Source organism: Pseudorca crassidens, chromosome 11 (assembly GCF_039906515.1).
Source record: "Pseudorca crassidens isolate mPseCra1 chromosome 11, mPseCra1.hap1, whole genome shotgun sequence".
NCBI lineage: Eukaryota > Metazoa > Chordata > Mammalia > Artiodactyla > Delphinidae > Pseudorca > Pseudorca crassidens.
Genome location: NC_090306.1, coordinates 53,055,906 through 53,072,368, shown reverse-complemented (window position 1 = coordinate 53,072,368; position 16,463 = coordinate 53,055,906). Strand labels below are relative to the sequence as shown.

General features: G+C 32.7%; 1 protein-coding gene across 3 annotated transcripts in view; it reads right to left on the bottom strand.

Annotated features, from left to right (window-relative positions):
- MON2 (MON2 homolog, regulator of endosome-to-Golgi trafficking) overlaps nt 1–16,463 on the bottom strand; it is a 120,899-nt gene that overhangs the window by 88,083 nt on the left and 16,353 nt on the right. For 2 of the 3 annotated variants that reach the window (XM_067697202.1, XM_067697204.1), the window contains exons 3-7: nt 8,900–9,027; nt 8,258–8,389; nt 5,406–5,535; nt 2,994–3,088; nt 1,753–1,878 (exon numbers count right to left, since the gene is read on the bottom strand). In XM_067697202.1, the coding sequence (XP_067553303.1) occupies nt 1,753–1,878; nt 2,994–3,088; nt 5,406–5,535; nt 8,258–8,389; nt 8,900–9,027 (611 nt within the window). Of the gene's footprint in view, nt 1–1,752; nt 1,879–2,993; nt 3,089–5,405; nt 5,536–8,257; nt 8,390–8,899; nt 9,028–12,238; nt 12,320–16,463 lie in introns of all 3 variants that reach the window. The other variant, XM_067697205.1, reaches the window with a different exon arrangement.

Genomic DNA, 16,463 nt, shown 5'->3' with positions numbered 1-16,463 from the left:
TGATTGGATGAGTGAATAATGAGTGAATGAAAGCAAATATTTCTCTCTTGAAGAAAACTTTGTAGGTGTAAATTTTAGGATCTTACACAGAATAATTCTTTTTTCTCCTCTGCATTATAGCAGGAAGAATAAAGTAGAATAGATTATGGGTACAATAAATCTGGAAACATTTTTTCAAATCTTTTCCTACAAAATTAAAAAACATAATCCAAACTATAGACATTTCAAATTCAAATTCATTGTCTATGGCCATACCACCCTGAACGCACCCGATCTCGTCAAATTCAAATTCATTTACAAATTCATTCACTCATTCATTTAAATATTTATTGAACACCTGTCATATGCCAGGCACCACTATAGGCACCTATACAACAGTGAACTAAGTCCCTGCCTCATAGAGCTTACTTTCCTGTAGGGGAAGTGAGATCAACTAATGTACAAATACATATGTCAGGAGGAAATAAGTGATACAAAGAAAAATAACAAGGAGTAAGAAAGACAAGGGTGCTGCCATGAAAAACAGCCGCCATTTTACACAGTGGTGAGGAAAGTTTATCTGGTAGGTTGACCATTGAGTAAAGACCTCAAAAGAGTAAGAGAACAAGCCATATGGGAGAAAAGCATTCCGGGTTCAGGAAGCAGGAAGTACAAAGGCCTAGGAGCAGGAGTCCACCTGGGTCATTTAGGAACAACAAGAATGACACTGTGGCTAGAGGGTGAGGGCACTTACAAACTATGAAACCTTAGACAAATTATTTAACCCTCTTAAAGTCTTAGCTTCCTCCTGTGTAAAGTAGGAATAACTGGTACTTCTCAGGCATTTGTGCAGCTTAAAGAGAGTATGATATATAAGGAATTTAGCAAAGTCACAGCACGGAGTAGGCAGTCCAAAGTGGTAGCTGTTACAGCTATCAGTTTATACAAGATGATTAGTCGAGTTGTATCTACACTTATCCTATACTAATACAAGAAAGGGAATCATCAGTTAATATTGTTATCATTGAAAGCACTGAACAGTTGTCTAACACGGACCAAAAATTATGAACCATGTAGTAAAAGTTTCAGTCCCAACTCTTGGGCTAAAGGACCTTCTACTTTTTTCTCACTTGATTCACACATTTTTAGGTAAAAGCAAGGATAAAATAGATGACTTAGGGAGGGGCAGCATGGTAGGGAAAGGAGCTAGAGTAGTAGTTAAAAGTTCTAAGTTTTTGTTCAAGATCTGCTAATAACTAAAGAACCCCATGTAAATCACTGAATCACTTTTGGACTTTAGCTTCTTACAGGTAAAATGAAAAGTTTGAATTCTTTCTCACTTTTTCCCCTATTAACCTTCTGTTTTGAAATATTCTGTATAGCACATTAAATTTATTAAGCATTGACGACTTCTTTCTTCCATTTAAATTATGTTAAAGCACAAAGCTGCATACAAACAAGTAAAAAAATTAGTGACAATTTTTTAAGGCTTTTAAATATTATAAAAATAGCTCACGTACCACATTCCTCTGTACACCCTTAGATTGGGAAATGCTTGACTAGACACTCTAGGAATTCCTTCTAATGTTAAAATTTCAAACTGCTTGGGCACAACAAAAATTAAGATATCAGCAAATTATTATATGTCTAAAGTCTAAGGTTATAATTTTTTGCATTTTTTAATGTGGGGGAAAAATACATGTTACTCTCTTGAAAAGTATCTGTGAAAAAATTAAAGATTAATTTTGTTGCAAGATACTACAAATGGCTTACTTGTAAAAAGACTTGTGGAAAATCATTCAAGACTGACTCAAGTAATTCGAGGCCAAATGTTCGGGTCATTTCTGTCATGCCTACTAGCCAGTAAGGGGCATCAGCATTAACCAACTGACAAAGGTCCTGGGAAAATAAATCAAACAATGAATAAAAAATAAATAAAATATTTCACATGCTGGAATGAAATGTCCTTTCATTTTATAGTTCACAAAATTTTTTTTAAAGTATCTCTTCTTAAATAATAGGTTTTACTCCTTAGAAACTAAGTACTGGTAATTCAAATTTTGATTAATTGTATAGTTGATTATGTAAGTAAACTAAATATATAGAGTGCACAGATAAGTGGTTATTCTAACATGGTTTTAATGAAAAACCACTTAACCCTTTAACCAAAATTAATAAAATTTTAGTGCAGGTTAATCTTATTTTATTCACGACAAGTAATGTAAAAATCAGGTATTTGCATATCAAATTACATTAGGTAGAACAGAAATTTAGTACTTTAATTTTCCTATTAAAGGAAGTATTTTATATGACTAGTCATCCCTAATATATCTAGTTCAGGGTTTAATTCATTTTATTTCCTTAAAGTGAAACATAACATTTCATCATGTTAATTAGCTATAGATGCTCTTTAATGTTTTAGAATTTTTTTTAAATACAGGTATCACGGGCTTTTCAAAAGTTCGCTTTACCACTTAGCTTTTACAGAAGACCTATGTTAGCACCTGTTTTCTCTAACCAGAAGAAATCTGAAGAGGATTTTCACTTTTACAGAAAAAAAAAAAAAAAAAAAAAAAGGCAAAAGTGAAAATCGTGTCAGCACTTGCTTTGCAGCAAGCCCATAGTAGAGGCAGCACACACCCTAGGCAGCAACAGTGGTACTGCCAAGCTCTTTCCCCGGGAACTACACTCAGCATCTCAGCATCAAGCTGCCATAGCTTTGAACTGTGTCTGTGAGCATCTGTGCTTTATCTCGATCTATTTTGTGCATTCGTTAGGTAATTGTGTACTAAGGTAATTGCTTTTTCACTTTAGGCCATTTTGGCTTATGAAAGGTTTCACAGAAATGTGCTACTGTCAGATAGTGGGGGTAACCTGTACCTCTTTGACACTATAAAATTGGACAATTAAAAAAAATGACGCTTAAAAAACTGAATCAGATACAAAATTCCAAAATCAAAAATTCATACAAAACTATATTGTATAATAAAAATTATTCTTATCAACTGAAATACCTGGAAAAGCATATATGCATCCTTAGCACAAGGTTTGAGGGTACTGACAGATCTTCTGTTACTATTTCCTTGGACTAGTACTGGTTCTACAACATCTGCAATCAAAATTAGAGGGGTTTTAGGAGTTCATAATGACCGTTAATAAATCATATATACTGTCTAAAAGGTATGCTTAAAATAAATACTTATTTATAGAATTATAAACTTTAATAATAACTTCAGAACCATGCCTCCAAAATGGAAACAAAAATTGGGAATCCCATTTTTACACAAAATGCCATAAAAATCACTCTTCACTATCTTACATTCATTTTAATAAACTTAGTATCTTTACACATACATTTGATTTTCTCAGTACCCCTTTCTCCAGTCTCTTTATTTCATGGATTTAAAATCCACATGATCTTTGAATGTACCATTAAATATCAAACATATAAATATTTATCACATGGTTAATTTCTCTATCATCTCTCCATCTTCAAAAGAATTAACTGCTTGATCTGCCACAAGTACTATGTCAGTCACAGGTATTGACTAGCTAAGAGTCAACTAGAATGGGGCTTCCCAATTTCTTTGAATACTAAGAAGATATCATTCCCTGTAAGCTATGACAGCCTGTTTTGAATAAATGTTGACTCAATGACTACTTGAAAAGAAAGAGGTTCTAAGTATTTTCTACCTTATTAGAAAGTATTAAATGAGATATTAGTCTTTAGAGACATACAGGCAAAACTACCAATCCAGAACTTATATTGAGATTATGAATACACAAGACATTCAAACTGGAGAACTGCCCTGTTTTATCCCTTAAGTTTAATTCCTTAATATTCCAAACTGCTAGAATTCCACCTGCATTTCCCCTAGGAAAAGTGAGACAAAAGTCAGTGGGAATATTCTAATAAACCAACAGACTAAATGTCTGAAACTGAATGTGAAAAATCTGACCAATGGTTAATTTCAGGAAAAGTGAAGCAATTATTAGAGTAGGCACCATTATTACTTACTATTATAGCCGTTTTTTACCAGTATTACCAAAAAAACACCAAATGATATGAAAGATTGCTAATATCAAGAGTTTAAGGGGAGGGCTTCCCTGGTGGCGCAGTGGTTGAGAGTCCGCCTGCCGATGCAGGGGACACGGGTTCGTGCCCCGGTCCGGGAAGATCCCACATGCCGCGGAGCGGCTGGGCCCGTGGGCCATGGCCGCTGAGCCTGCGCGTCTGGAGCCTGTGCTCTGCAACGGGAGAGGCCACAACAGTGAGAGGCCCGTGTACCGAAAAAAAAAATAAATAAATAAAAGAGTTTAAGGGAAAGAAAAAACTATGTAAAGGGAAAAAAAAGTTTAATCTTTTGTTTCTTGACTCCATAAAACAGAGAGATTGCTCTTGGTAGCACCTTATGATCTTTTCAACTGATCATGGGAAAAAATTTACTTTTCATCCAATAAGGGTTAACAAATGAAAAAAAGGTTAAAAGTTATCAAATTATAAAAATTATAACAGAAGCATAGTATCTGTAAGCTCTGTGACAGGACATGTTTCTAAGTTTTTAGGAAATGTTGTAAATCACAAAGAAAAAGATGCTAAAAATTACAAATATTTGATGAAAATATGAAAATATTAAACTTTACATTATATAAATAATCTTGATTAATACATGTTAATAGGCAGAGACAAAGATTCACATGAGGGAAGCTCACTCTTGGGAATTTACCCTAAAGAAATAATTCACATGGAAATATATATGTAGGAAGACACTCAAAACAATACTAAACTATTGAACACAAGTAGTTCATTAAATTATAGAATAGCCACAAAATATAGTGCAACCATTAAAATTTCAATTACAAAAATAACATGAAAAATTCATATAATGTAATGTTTGGCTGAAAATACTTATAATGCAACATCTGGTGTGAAATGTGAAATTATCATCTTCGATATGAAATTATGAATATATTAGAAATAAACATGGAAAATAGAGTCCACTTCTTAGGGTGATAAAATTATGGGGGATTTATCTTTTGAATTGCCATTATCAATAATAATGAAGTTAAAATGAACAGGCTTTTTTTAATTTTTTGTGTGTGGTACGCGGGCCTCTCACTGTTGTGGCCTCTCCCATTGTGGAGCACAGGCTCCGGATGCACAGGCTCAGTGGCCATGGCTCACAGGCCCAGCCGCTCCGCGCCATGTGAGATCTTCCCGGACCAGGGCACAAACCCATGTCCCCTGTCTTGGCAGGTGGACTCTCAACCACTGTGCCACCAGGGAAGCCCTAACAGGCTTCTTAAAGTATTCTAATTTTTAGGTAGCCTAAGTTCATAGGGGAATGGCTGACAATCAATAAAAGAGAAAAGCATGGATGTTAGAGCCACCCACTGTCAAAAGGAAACAACTTTTTTCACTTTACCTCTGTGTCGTTCATCTTCAGCAACCATCCTCTCAAAAACAACAGTAACAACTTGTCGCACTGTAGCAGCAGCTGTATTATTTGTAATATTATCTTTTGTGAAGTGTAGTCGAAAACAAAGAACAATTGCCTGAAAAAATAATTTCCATTTAGTGTGAAATAAGATTGAGGAACATGGTTATTATCTTTATTTTATCTGATGTAACCCAAAATTAAATAATTTGTTTTGCTGCTTCAATCACCTACACTAAAAGTCTCACTCTTTCATATAATAAAACTACAAAAAGCTCAGCATTTTGAAATAATTCAAACTCTCAGTAAATACACAGACACATAAGATTGACCAAGGTAATGTGAAATACTCCTTTCACAATCTGGTTCTTTTAACATGTATACAATAATGTGTTGTGCTTTTATTTTCCCAGAACTTTTTTTTTGCAAATAGCAAGTACTCAAACTTTGTTGTATCACTAAATCACCTGCAGAAATACTATATAAACTTGCTAAGCATATAAATGAATAAAATAATTTTTAAAAAAGGAATCATTTTTTCTTTTAAAATCAACTTTATTAAGGTATAATTTATATACAATAAACTGTATCCCTTTAAAGTATATGATTTTATGAGTTCTGACAGTTATATTCACCTATGGAACTACTGCCACAACCAAGTATGACATTTCCACCATCCTAAAAGTTTCCTTGTGCTCTTGCAGTCCATTTTTTCCTCCACCCTTGGCCCCAGGTAACCACCAATCTGCTTTTATCACTATAGATTAGCTGGTATTTTCTATACAAATAGAATCATTCAGTATGTGCTCTTTTCTGTTTGGTTTCCTTCACTTGTAATATTTGTGAAATTCATCTACGTTTTTCTTTGTATCAGTAATTTATACTTTTTTATTCCATGGTATGACTATACCACATTCTACTTATCCATTCACCTCCTGATAGACATTTGGGTTGTTTCAGTTTTTGGCTACTGTACAAAAAGCTGCTGTGAACATTCACATACAAATCTCAATGAGGACATGTATTTTCATTTACCTGGGTAAGTAAACACCTAGGAGTGAAATGGACAGATCACATAGTAAGTATAAGTTAAAATTTTAAAGAAACTGTTAGTTTTCCAAAGTTGCTTTACAATTTTATATTCCTGCCAGCAGTATGTGTGAGTTCAAAATTATTCCATATTCTCAACAACACTTGATATGGTCAATCTTTTTAAATCTTAACTTTTCTAATGGGTGTGTAACAATATCTCCTTGTGGTTTTAATTTGCTTTTCCCTGATAACTAAAGATTCTGAGGCACTTTCCATGTATTCATTAGTCAGCTGAATAGATTATTTTGTAAAGTGTCTGTTGAAATCATTTGTCCATTTTTTATTGGGTTGTCTTATGAATGAGTTGTAAGAGTGTTTTCAATAAATTCTAGATAAAAGTGCTTTGTCAGATATTTGTGAATATTTCCCCCCATTCTGTGGCTTCTTTTATGATTCATGGGTTTGTGCCCTACCTAAGAAGTCTCTACCTACCCCAAGGTCACAAAAATTTTCTCCTATGTGTTCTTCTAGAAGTTTTACAGTTTTAAAAGAAGCCATTCTTGGAGGAAAACATAATAATGGTATTTTTAAATACTATGCCTTATCATATTAATTATATTAAACATTTAAAAGAAAGCAAGCCTTTGATACCACTAACACTTTTAAAATTTCAACATAAAGGAAAAGTACATGTTATAGAGAAGCTTTCCTATTACCCAATTTTATATTATTTCTTTATACTTCATTTTTCATCCCCAAATATTACATTTCCAAATTAACCAAAATACCAAAATAAATCCTATATTTATTTATAAAACTATAATCAGTTCTTATTGCTTGGGTAGGTCAAATGATAACCTTTTATAAAATTTTAAATATATGTATCAGAACAATAATTTGATAGCTAGAAACCAAGAGGAACTATATACAACAAACATATATATAAAAATACATTAAATATTTTATAAAGCAGGTATGGGGTAAAAGAATAAGCTATTTGCAATTAAGTAAAATCTCATTATATCCTAAGAACATCAAATGAATAACTAGAAAAGAGATATAGTCTCTATACAGTATACTGTGATGGTATACTTTGCTACTTTACAAGTCAACCATTCTTAAAGGCATACAAATTATAATACAACTATTACTGAAATTCCAACAATTTCCCTAAATAGTAAATCATTAAGACTGGTTTTTATATTACTTGCTGTATTTTCTGTTCTTTAGAAATATTTCTTAATTTTAAAAAACTTTTTAAAGAGTGAAACAAATAATAGAACAGCTGTTATATGTTCCTAAAGAGGGTGGGAATAAGAAAGGAATGAGAAATAGCTATCATACATGCAGCCTTACCTAGTATCAATGTATCAATGCCAAAAGGACATTTTTCCAGATATTTAAGGGACAGATTTAAACTATCTGGCTTACATAACATATATATGTGAAATTATTTTTAAAAGGGGGAAAGGGAGAGCTATCAGGAATACCCAAGGTAATTGTGGAGAACACTGATACCTCAAAACACTTTTTTTTTCTTTTCCTCTTTCTCTATTCCTTTTCTGCCACATCCTATTCATAACTAAGCCTGTCAGCTATATCCAAGGGGCTCTGCTTAATCACCCTAACCTAATTTCACTTCTAACCTGTGAAAAATAAAGCACCGATGGCTTTTAACATGCAATGTGCATTACTGCAATAGCTACAGGAAAGGTGCTGTTCAAACAGCACCAGGCTTTTCTCTTTCAGTCAGCTTATTCAAATACTGTCTCAAAGCACTTACGAACTTTGACAAACAGGCTTCCTACCTTTGAGAGTGCCTCGTCATGAACTACTGTATTGGTTGTTAAAAGAACAAGAACTGTTTGAAGCAGCTTAAGTTCTTCAAGACTATTTTCCATTAGCTGCCAAAGCATGTTAATTATATTTCCAGCTGCAGTCTGTAAAACAATGATTTTAATTATTGTCAACAAATAAAATATAGGTGTTTGGGTCCTTAAATAAGAAAAGTGATGCAGATTCATAGTGATGAAATGTTTTTCCTTATTTTACCGTCATAAGGTCAGATACAAACAATAGCCTTAAGTTAACGAACAACAAATTATCAGTTCAGATAATCTAGCAAACAGTCATGATTTTCTCTCCTACCTTTTAAAAAATAATTTATGAATAATATTCTCCGTCAGTGATATTGAAAACTTGCTTGGTTCTTAAGATTTCATCTATATTAGTGAACTATGAATTCTTAGATTACAAATGACTTGACAAAATGTACTTCGTTCTTTATTCTGAGCGTTTAATAATGAGACAATTTGGTAACCTTTTAAAATTAAGCCAATGTCCTTCAAGCACTATTGTACATTAAAATATCAGGTATGTTTTATTCTCTCCTTATGAAAACTCATGATTTGATTTGTAAGTGCACAGTTCAGATAAAATCTTCACATTACCTCAGACACAACTTCATGGGACATGAGCCTCTGAATGGCGGCTAAACATAGCTGAGTGATCTTCGGTTCCTTGGTTCCACAACCCATTAGAAAAGGCTGAACAACCTCTGAGCTGTTCTCTTTCAATGCTTTATTTGGAACACATATAAAATAAAATTTTAAACATAATTCATAAATAAGAATATTTTTATATAATTACAACCAGTAATGACAATCTTAATAAAAAATCACTTAATGTAAAATAAATACCAAAATAAAAATCAAGCAGTAAGAGTTAAAATACTTCACATAAATACTACAGACTCTGTATCTAATCTACTCCCCCTTAAGTTCAGCTCTCCCATGCCTTTCTCCTGACACTCCTTTGGTTCTCCTCCATCTTCTTCTATAAACTCTTTAATGGCAATTTCTCAGAAGTTCTATCCCACGTCAGAGAAAGACTCTATTTCTTCAATAGTGCAAAAGGGAAAACAGGAATAAGAATTCATATTCTAGAGCAGAAAAGTAATTAAAAATAGTATATACATCAACCCCACCACACTTCTGAATGAATATTCAGAAAATCCCTAGAATTTTATTATATGCCTTGAATTCATTGGCTCTAATTTCTTCTTCAAGAAGTAAACTCATTAAAAACAATAACATTACTCCTCTTATTACTGAAATATTGCTTTAAACTAATTGGATGCACATGCTGTAATTCCAAATCTTAAAATAACTCCTTCTACCAAGCCAATACTTTCAGAAGTTTTAAAATGTCAACAAAAATGTAAAAGATTAGAAAATGCACAAACTGAATTATACATAATTAAATTTACAAAATGAAATTAAATCAATACACACTTACTGAATGGCTACACAAAGATGAACAAGACAGGTTTGTCATCCTCAGGGAATTTGAATAAATAACATAAAATTCCAAGTCAAGAGAACTTTAAACTTATGTGTTTGGTATTTGTTTTCAAATGTACTACATCCATCAATTATTTTTTGACGTTAAGAATTGTAATAAAGACACAGAAATCTGAGTTTTAACATGTTTTTCAAAAGAAATTGTGAGAAAGTCATCCAGAATCACCTTTAAAAGTGTAAAACTAGTGTTAACATTAATTTTATCACTTAAATCCCCTTCTTTCTTCTCCCAAAGCTCCCTTTATGGTATGGCAAATAAAGACTACTATTTACTACAGCATGCTCTGCAAAGTCCCTCGGTATGCCAGTATAAATCACTGATTTAGCACAGCTAAGAGAAGGCAAATATGACTGGCAAAGAACAGTGTTTTCAAAAAAGCTCCCCTGCCTTATTTCCTTGTTTTCTTGTTCATAAAGATTTTGAATCAAAACCAGAGACATAAAATTTCCATAACAATGTCACAAAACATTTTACATGAGTGATTAAAAGATGACAATAAAGCTCAAAAAATACTATTCTGAAGCAGTAAATATCCTGCTATATTCAATTCTGCCAGAATCAATGAAGTATGAGGCCATCCTTAACTCTGCAGAACATTCCAAATTATTAAATCTTGTTCAGGCAAATATAAGTTTTCAATACTAACAAGTGGCACTTATAATTTTTATTACATTAACTTGTGTTTCTCATTTGAGTATCACAATACTCATATAGAGTTTATAGGGTATGATTTGGAGCAAGTAAAACAATAAGTAGGTGGTAAAACCAGAAACTGAAAATGTCTTCTAATCCCTGGTTCACTATTCTTCCCACAACATTATGCTGCCACTCTTTAAGGTAAACAGCATTTGATGCAAATGGAAATTAAAAGAGTCAAAAGTGTCTAATAGAAACCAATTGCCTGAAGTCTTCAGATGAATGAAGAAAAACAATGTACTTTCATAGAGGCTCTGATGACAATGATTTTTAAGACACACCCATATCGCCAGAAAGAAAATCAGTGCCAATTACCTTTGCCAATTAAACTATGATACGATGCATTCTAATCACTTATACTTTTTCCTCACAATTTCATACTCTAGGCCAAGAAGGCCATTGTTATTTCTTATCTTTTTGATAATAGCCATTCTAACAGGTATAAGGTGATATCCTTATTGTGGTTTTGATTTGCATATCCCTGATGATTAATGATGTTGAGCATCTTTTCATGTATCTGTTGGCCATCTGTATATCTTCTTTGGAAAAAATGTCTATTTAGATCTTCTGTCCAATTTTTAATTGGATTGTTTGTTTAGGATGCCTCATTGCTTGAGAGTACTTCACTACTGTCTCTGAGATATTCTTCTAAGCTAATGACACCCATTCTGCAGGCTTTGATGGTGGTGCTTTTTTCGACCTTACCATAAGATGTTAACAGAAAGTTTTTGCACAACAACTAGGGTGACATTTCAAATAGCAATGAAACTTACATGATACCAACAATGCACCGTTAACTCAACTGATGTGACAGTATGAACAAGTTCACACATGCACTGAAAAAGACAACTACAACACTATCTGGCCCACAGTGATTCTAAGATGCCATTAATTGTAAAATGCATACCAATTTGGGGAATATTAACGTGTGAAAAAACTGTGTATCTTAGAATGAATAAAATAAGGTGAGTTACACTGAAATATTGTATACATGTCAGTCACAGTTATCTGGATCTATCAAGCTGAGTTAAGCTAATAATAAAAGTAATTTTTAACTCTATTTTAATGTAAGTCAAAGGTACCCTTCCTACTTTTTTTTCTCCCTGTTTATATGAGAATATACTGGTCAAAGGAAATTTCTGTTATCCAGAATAGATGATGAAGAACAACCAAAAAATAAAACCTATTGATCTATTCTGTTTTTTGAAGCATAATGTGAAAAACGGAAACATATCTACCATATCTAGATCACAATGAAGTAATATAAAGATCGTTTTTTAGAAGTTTCTAATTATTTTTCTCTTCTGTTAAATGTCATAATGGTCCTAAGAAGAAGAAATTAACTCTACTCTTCTAATTGAGCAATTGCTGCTTTCTCTTTATAAACAATAATTTTAATTACATGCACTTAAAGGTGGCTTTACATAAAAAGCTTCCTACGGGTTTAGAGTTTAGAAACCACATTGAGGAAAAGGCTGTGCAGCAATATAAAGACATCTTGCCTTAACCATTTTTTAAAAAATCATTCCATGGAAAAAAGAGGAAAAGGTCAACTCTTTTTAATCAAAACTTGGTGGGTGGGCGGTGGGGTGGGGAGAAAAAAAGTTTAATTTCTACCTAAGTCCCTTAAGAAGCACAACTCCTTTAACAGAATAACACTGTGTGTTTGATAAATATATTTTACTTCCAAATTTTATAACTGTGAGATCAAATGATGCACTTTCACACACCTGAAAGAGGTCCAGCAGGTCCCCATATCCTAGGGGTTTCCTTGCTCTGAGCAGTTTCACTGCAAAATTGCAGTTTTTATCCTGGAAAAAAAGAATTAAACTAGGATACCCCACTATGTATCACACTAATAGGGGTTAATAAAAGTTTTATTATAAATTTTAACAGTCATTAGATAACATATTATAATTCTTGTGAAAGAAATAAAATGTGATGCAGACATGATTGCTACCCTCAAAACCCTTAAAATCTAGTTATGGGAAAGACTGATATTTCTAACAGTAAAAAAATTTTAATGGTTCAAAATGTCTGAAAATATTTTAAATGATTCAACATGAGGACAAATAAAAGTATGAGCAGCTTCATCTTAAAAGTACATTACAGGAAAAGGAAGAATGATGTTGGTACAATCGGTTAGTAATTTTGCAAAAGAAAAAAAAATCTAGGTCCTCATGTCACCCCATATATTATAAAGAAAAAATCAAACCATAGAAAAACTAGAAGACAATGAAAATGATTATCAACTATGTGGAAGGAGAAGGACTGCCTAAGTGGAGAGCAACAAATAAGAAAAATTAGTTAAATTATGTAAAAATTAAAAGCATCTAGATAAAAAATTAAAAGGTAAATGATGCAGAAAATATGATATAAACATGATGAGAAGTTAATATTTTTGCTATATAAATAGCTCAATTTGATAAAGAAAACACAAAAACTCCAAAAAAAAGTAATAATAAAAAGAAAATAATTTAATAATTCAGAAAAAATTGTTCAACATTAAAAAGAAATGTCAATTAAAATGAGAAGCCATTGCTTGTTCAATTACCAAAAAGATTTTTTAAAATAATAATCTGGCAAGGATGCTATAAAAATATACTCACATACTGTCAGTAAAGGCATAAACTTTTACCTTTTCAGAAAGCAGTATGATAACAAATTCTAAGAACATGTTCATGCCCTTTAATTTAATAATTTCATTTCTAGAAATGTATCTTAAAGAAATAATTCTAAATATTGAAACATGTCTAACATAAAGGAATTGTTAAATAAACTACAATCAGTTGATGAAATATGGAACAATTTAAAAAATTAGAAAAGATGGCATCAAAAAAAGTATATATACGGGCTTCCCTGGTCGCGCAGTGGTTGACAGTCCGCCTGCCGATGCAGGGGACACAGGTTCGTGCCCCAGTCCGGGAGGATCCCACATGCCGCAGAGCGGCTGGGCCCGTGAGCCATGGCCGCTGAGCCTGCGTGTCCGGAGCCTGTGCTCCACGACGGGAGAGACCACAACAGTGAGAGGCTCGCATACCGCAAAAAAAAAAAAAAAAAAAAGTATATATGATATAATATTATAAAAGGCAGGATACAAATTAAAACTGTTTAATGTTTTTTTAAAAAGGGGGGAAAACAATAAATAAGAACACATTATATGGCAGAGAAATCTCTCTGACCCATTAGGTCAGTTTGTGAGCAAGGCATTAAGTACAGCCCCCTGTATCTTCTATCCCAGATTATAGGAATAGTCTACCAACAGACCTCTGTCTTACTGATGATACGCTGAAATATACCTTTCACACTGCTGTCAGAGTAATGTACAGAGTATAAAAATATTAATATGAATGTGTCACCTTCCTGATTCAAACTCTTTCCATCAAGCTGCTCAGGAAGTTACACAATGGCAACAGTCGGATAGTGTATCCAAATAGATCGAACTGTTTTATACCGCATGTATTTAAGTAACTTCCCTTACTTACAGCTTCTACACCTTATTTGCCTGGCTAACTCCTTTTCAAGCATCAAGACTCAGCTTCAGACTCCCAGGTTGGGTTAGGAGCCTTCCCAATGTTCTCGTAACAAGCCTATCTATACTTCCATCTTGGCATTTACCATACAGCCTCAGAATTTTCTGTTTAGGGTCCGTCTCCTTCATTACTCTATTAACTGGCTGACATGAACTAAATATGACAAAATTCATGTACTCAAATAATCATAACATGAAAAATTAAAGAAAGGTAGAAAAATATACTAGAGGCAGAACTCAGAGACTTACTTGCATTTTGGAGTGACTCATTTATTAGCCTATATTTAAGGAGGGCTTACTATTTATTTCCCATGTAATGTGCTAACTACTAGCAATATAAGGGAGAATAAGATACTGATCCTGACCTCAGGAAGTATGTCATCTGGAAGGGAAAATTTCTGGCAAAGAACTCCAAAAAGTAAATGGAGGAGCAGGTAAGCTAAACAGAACGAATGGCACAAACATACTTTTCAAATATATTTCTTGTATTAACATATAGATTGCAGGTGAATTATATTACCCATCTTCGTATCTCCTCTAGTGATTCTTACATAATTATTTCTTTATTAAGAATATGTTATATGATATATTCTATAGATGTCTGCAAAATATCACAAGTATATGTACTGATAAAATATACTGAAAAAAATCAACAAATTACCTTTTAATGTCAGAAAAAAAATTCCAAAGTATATTTACTCACTGCTACTTAAATTAGAGACCTTTTAGTAATAAGACTATGTAGATATGAAAAGGATGAGGGAAACTGTGAGGAAAGAAGAACACAAATCATACATAATGATTATCTATGTAAAAATTCTCTATGCATACTGACAGTAGATGAAAGCAGTCATAGGTGGATGTAACTGTTATGGTTTTCAGTTAGGGGTTAAATATACAATTTTAAAATATCACAACTTCATTGAGCTCCTTGTTTCAAATATTTATTAAAATAGCAGATTCTCTGTTTATGTAATTTCTGGGTAACACAAGCCTTCTCAGTCAATTTCAAGTATATTTATTGTAAGCTGGGATAATAAAAACAATTTGTAATATATGGCAGTCAAATGTAAGATTAAGGCACCTGGACTTCTAAATGAAAAACTTTATGTTGCTTGCTATCTCTCATTTGCAGTTTTATCTTTAAAGAAAAAGGCAATGTTGAGATAATGATCTGTATATTTGCATCGATGCTGACATTACCTGGCATAGCATTCCCACTTATGTCAGCATTCATGACAGCAGTGAAAACAAAGAAAAATAAACATTAAAGGAGGATGCTTAAAAGAAGGGGAGATGTAAAGCAAAGACTTATTCTGTAATGTAAATAAACTTTCCTTGGAAAATAAATCTAAGAAAACTAAAGTTGGTTAAAATCTATGCTAAGTACTGTTTAATCAGATTAGTCAATCCTAATTAAGGGTTCTGATTTTTATAGCAACCTTTTATATTTTCTGAATATGCAGAGATATCTGAGAATTCAGTATCTCATTTCATTTGAGACTCCTCAATTGTTTGATATCTTTAACATCCATTACAGCACAGAAGTAGTAACCTATAGTCTTTAGAACTACAGAGAAGTAAACACTTCTCAGGAAATAAAAAAGTTAACTAAGAATTTTTCTCGGTGTTAACTATACCTTGAATTAAGTACTTTAGAAATGACATATTGACAAATTTAAACTCTTTCCTTTTTCTTAGGAGCCTTTGATTTTTCAAGATGACAGTGGTCTAAAATCTACAAATTTTTACTTAGCAACTGCTATAAATACTTGGTTAAAATACTAGAAAAAAGTTTAAATGTTAATATAGCTCCTCAAGTACATGGTTGGATGCTATGGATATTATAGCATGAACTATTAATTGTATGTGCATAAAGATTTGTTCTAACTTGATTTAAATAAAGCTAACTGAATTAAAATGAAATTAATAGCCAGCTTATATATTAAACTCATACTGAGACAAAATTTTTCTTACTTGTCCTTAATATGAATTAGACACTTTACTTGGTACAGAACTCTGTAACAGACAGTGATTCTCTGAAGAAATCAGTCTTTTTAAAAATTCTATCAACTACAGACTTAATGAAATTTTCTATTATTGGAGATTAAGGACTTACCATGATATCAGCAATGACAGTAGCAAACGTAAATATTTGTAATGATATTCTAATATGATTGGACTATGATGTCTCCAACTTAAAAATACCCAGGCCCATAATTTATCTTGAAACATTAATTTCCTCATGGTAGCTAATCAACCCAACATGCATCTCCCAAACCCACTTGCCCATCCTCCCAATCCAACCATACATACCTGTGCCTTTACCCACCACTTCACTATACCCCTTTTCTCAACATGCACACAGAGCATTATCCAATGCTGTGAATAATGTTATAAAACTCTTTGGTGTTTTGTCAGAA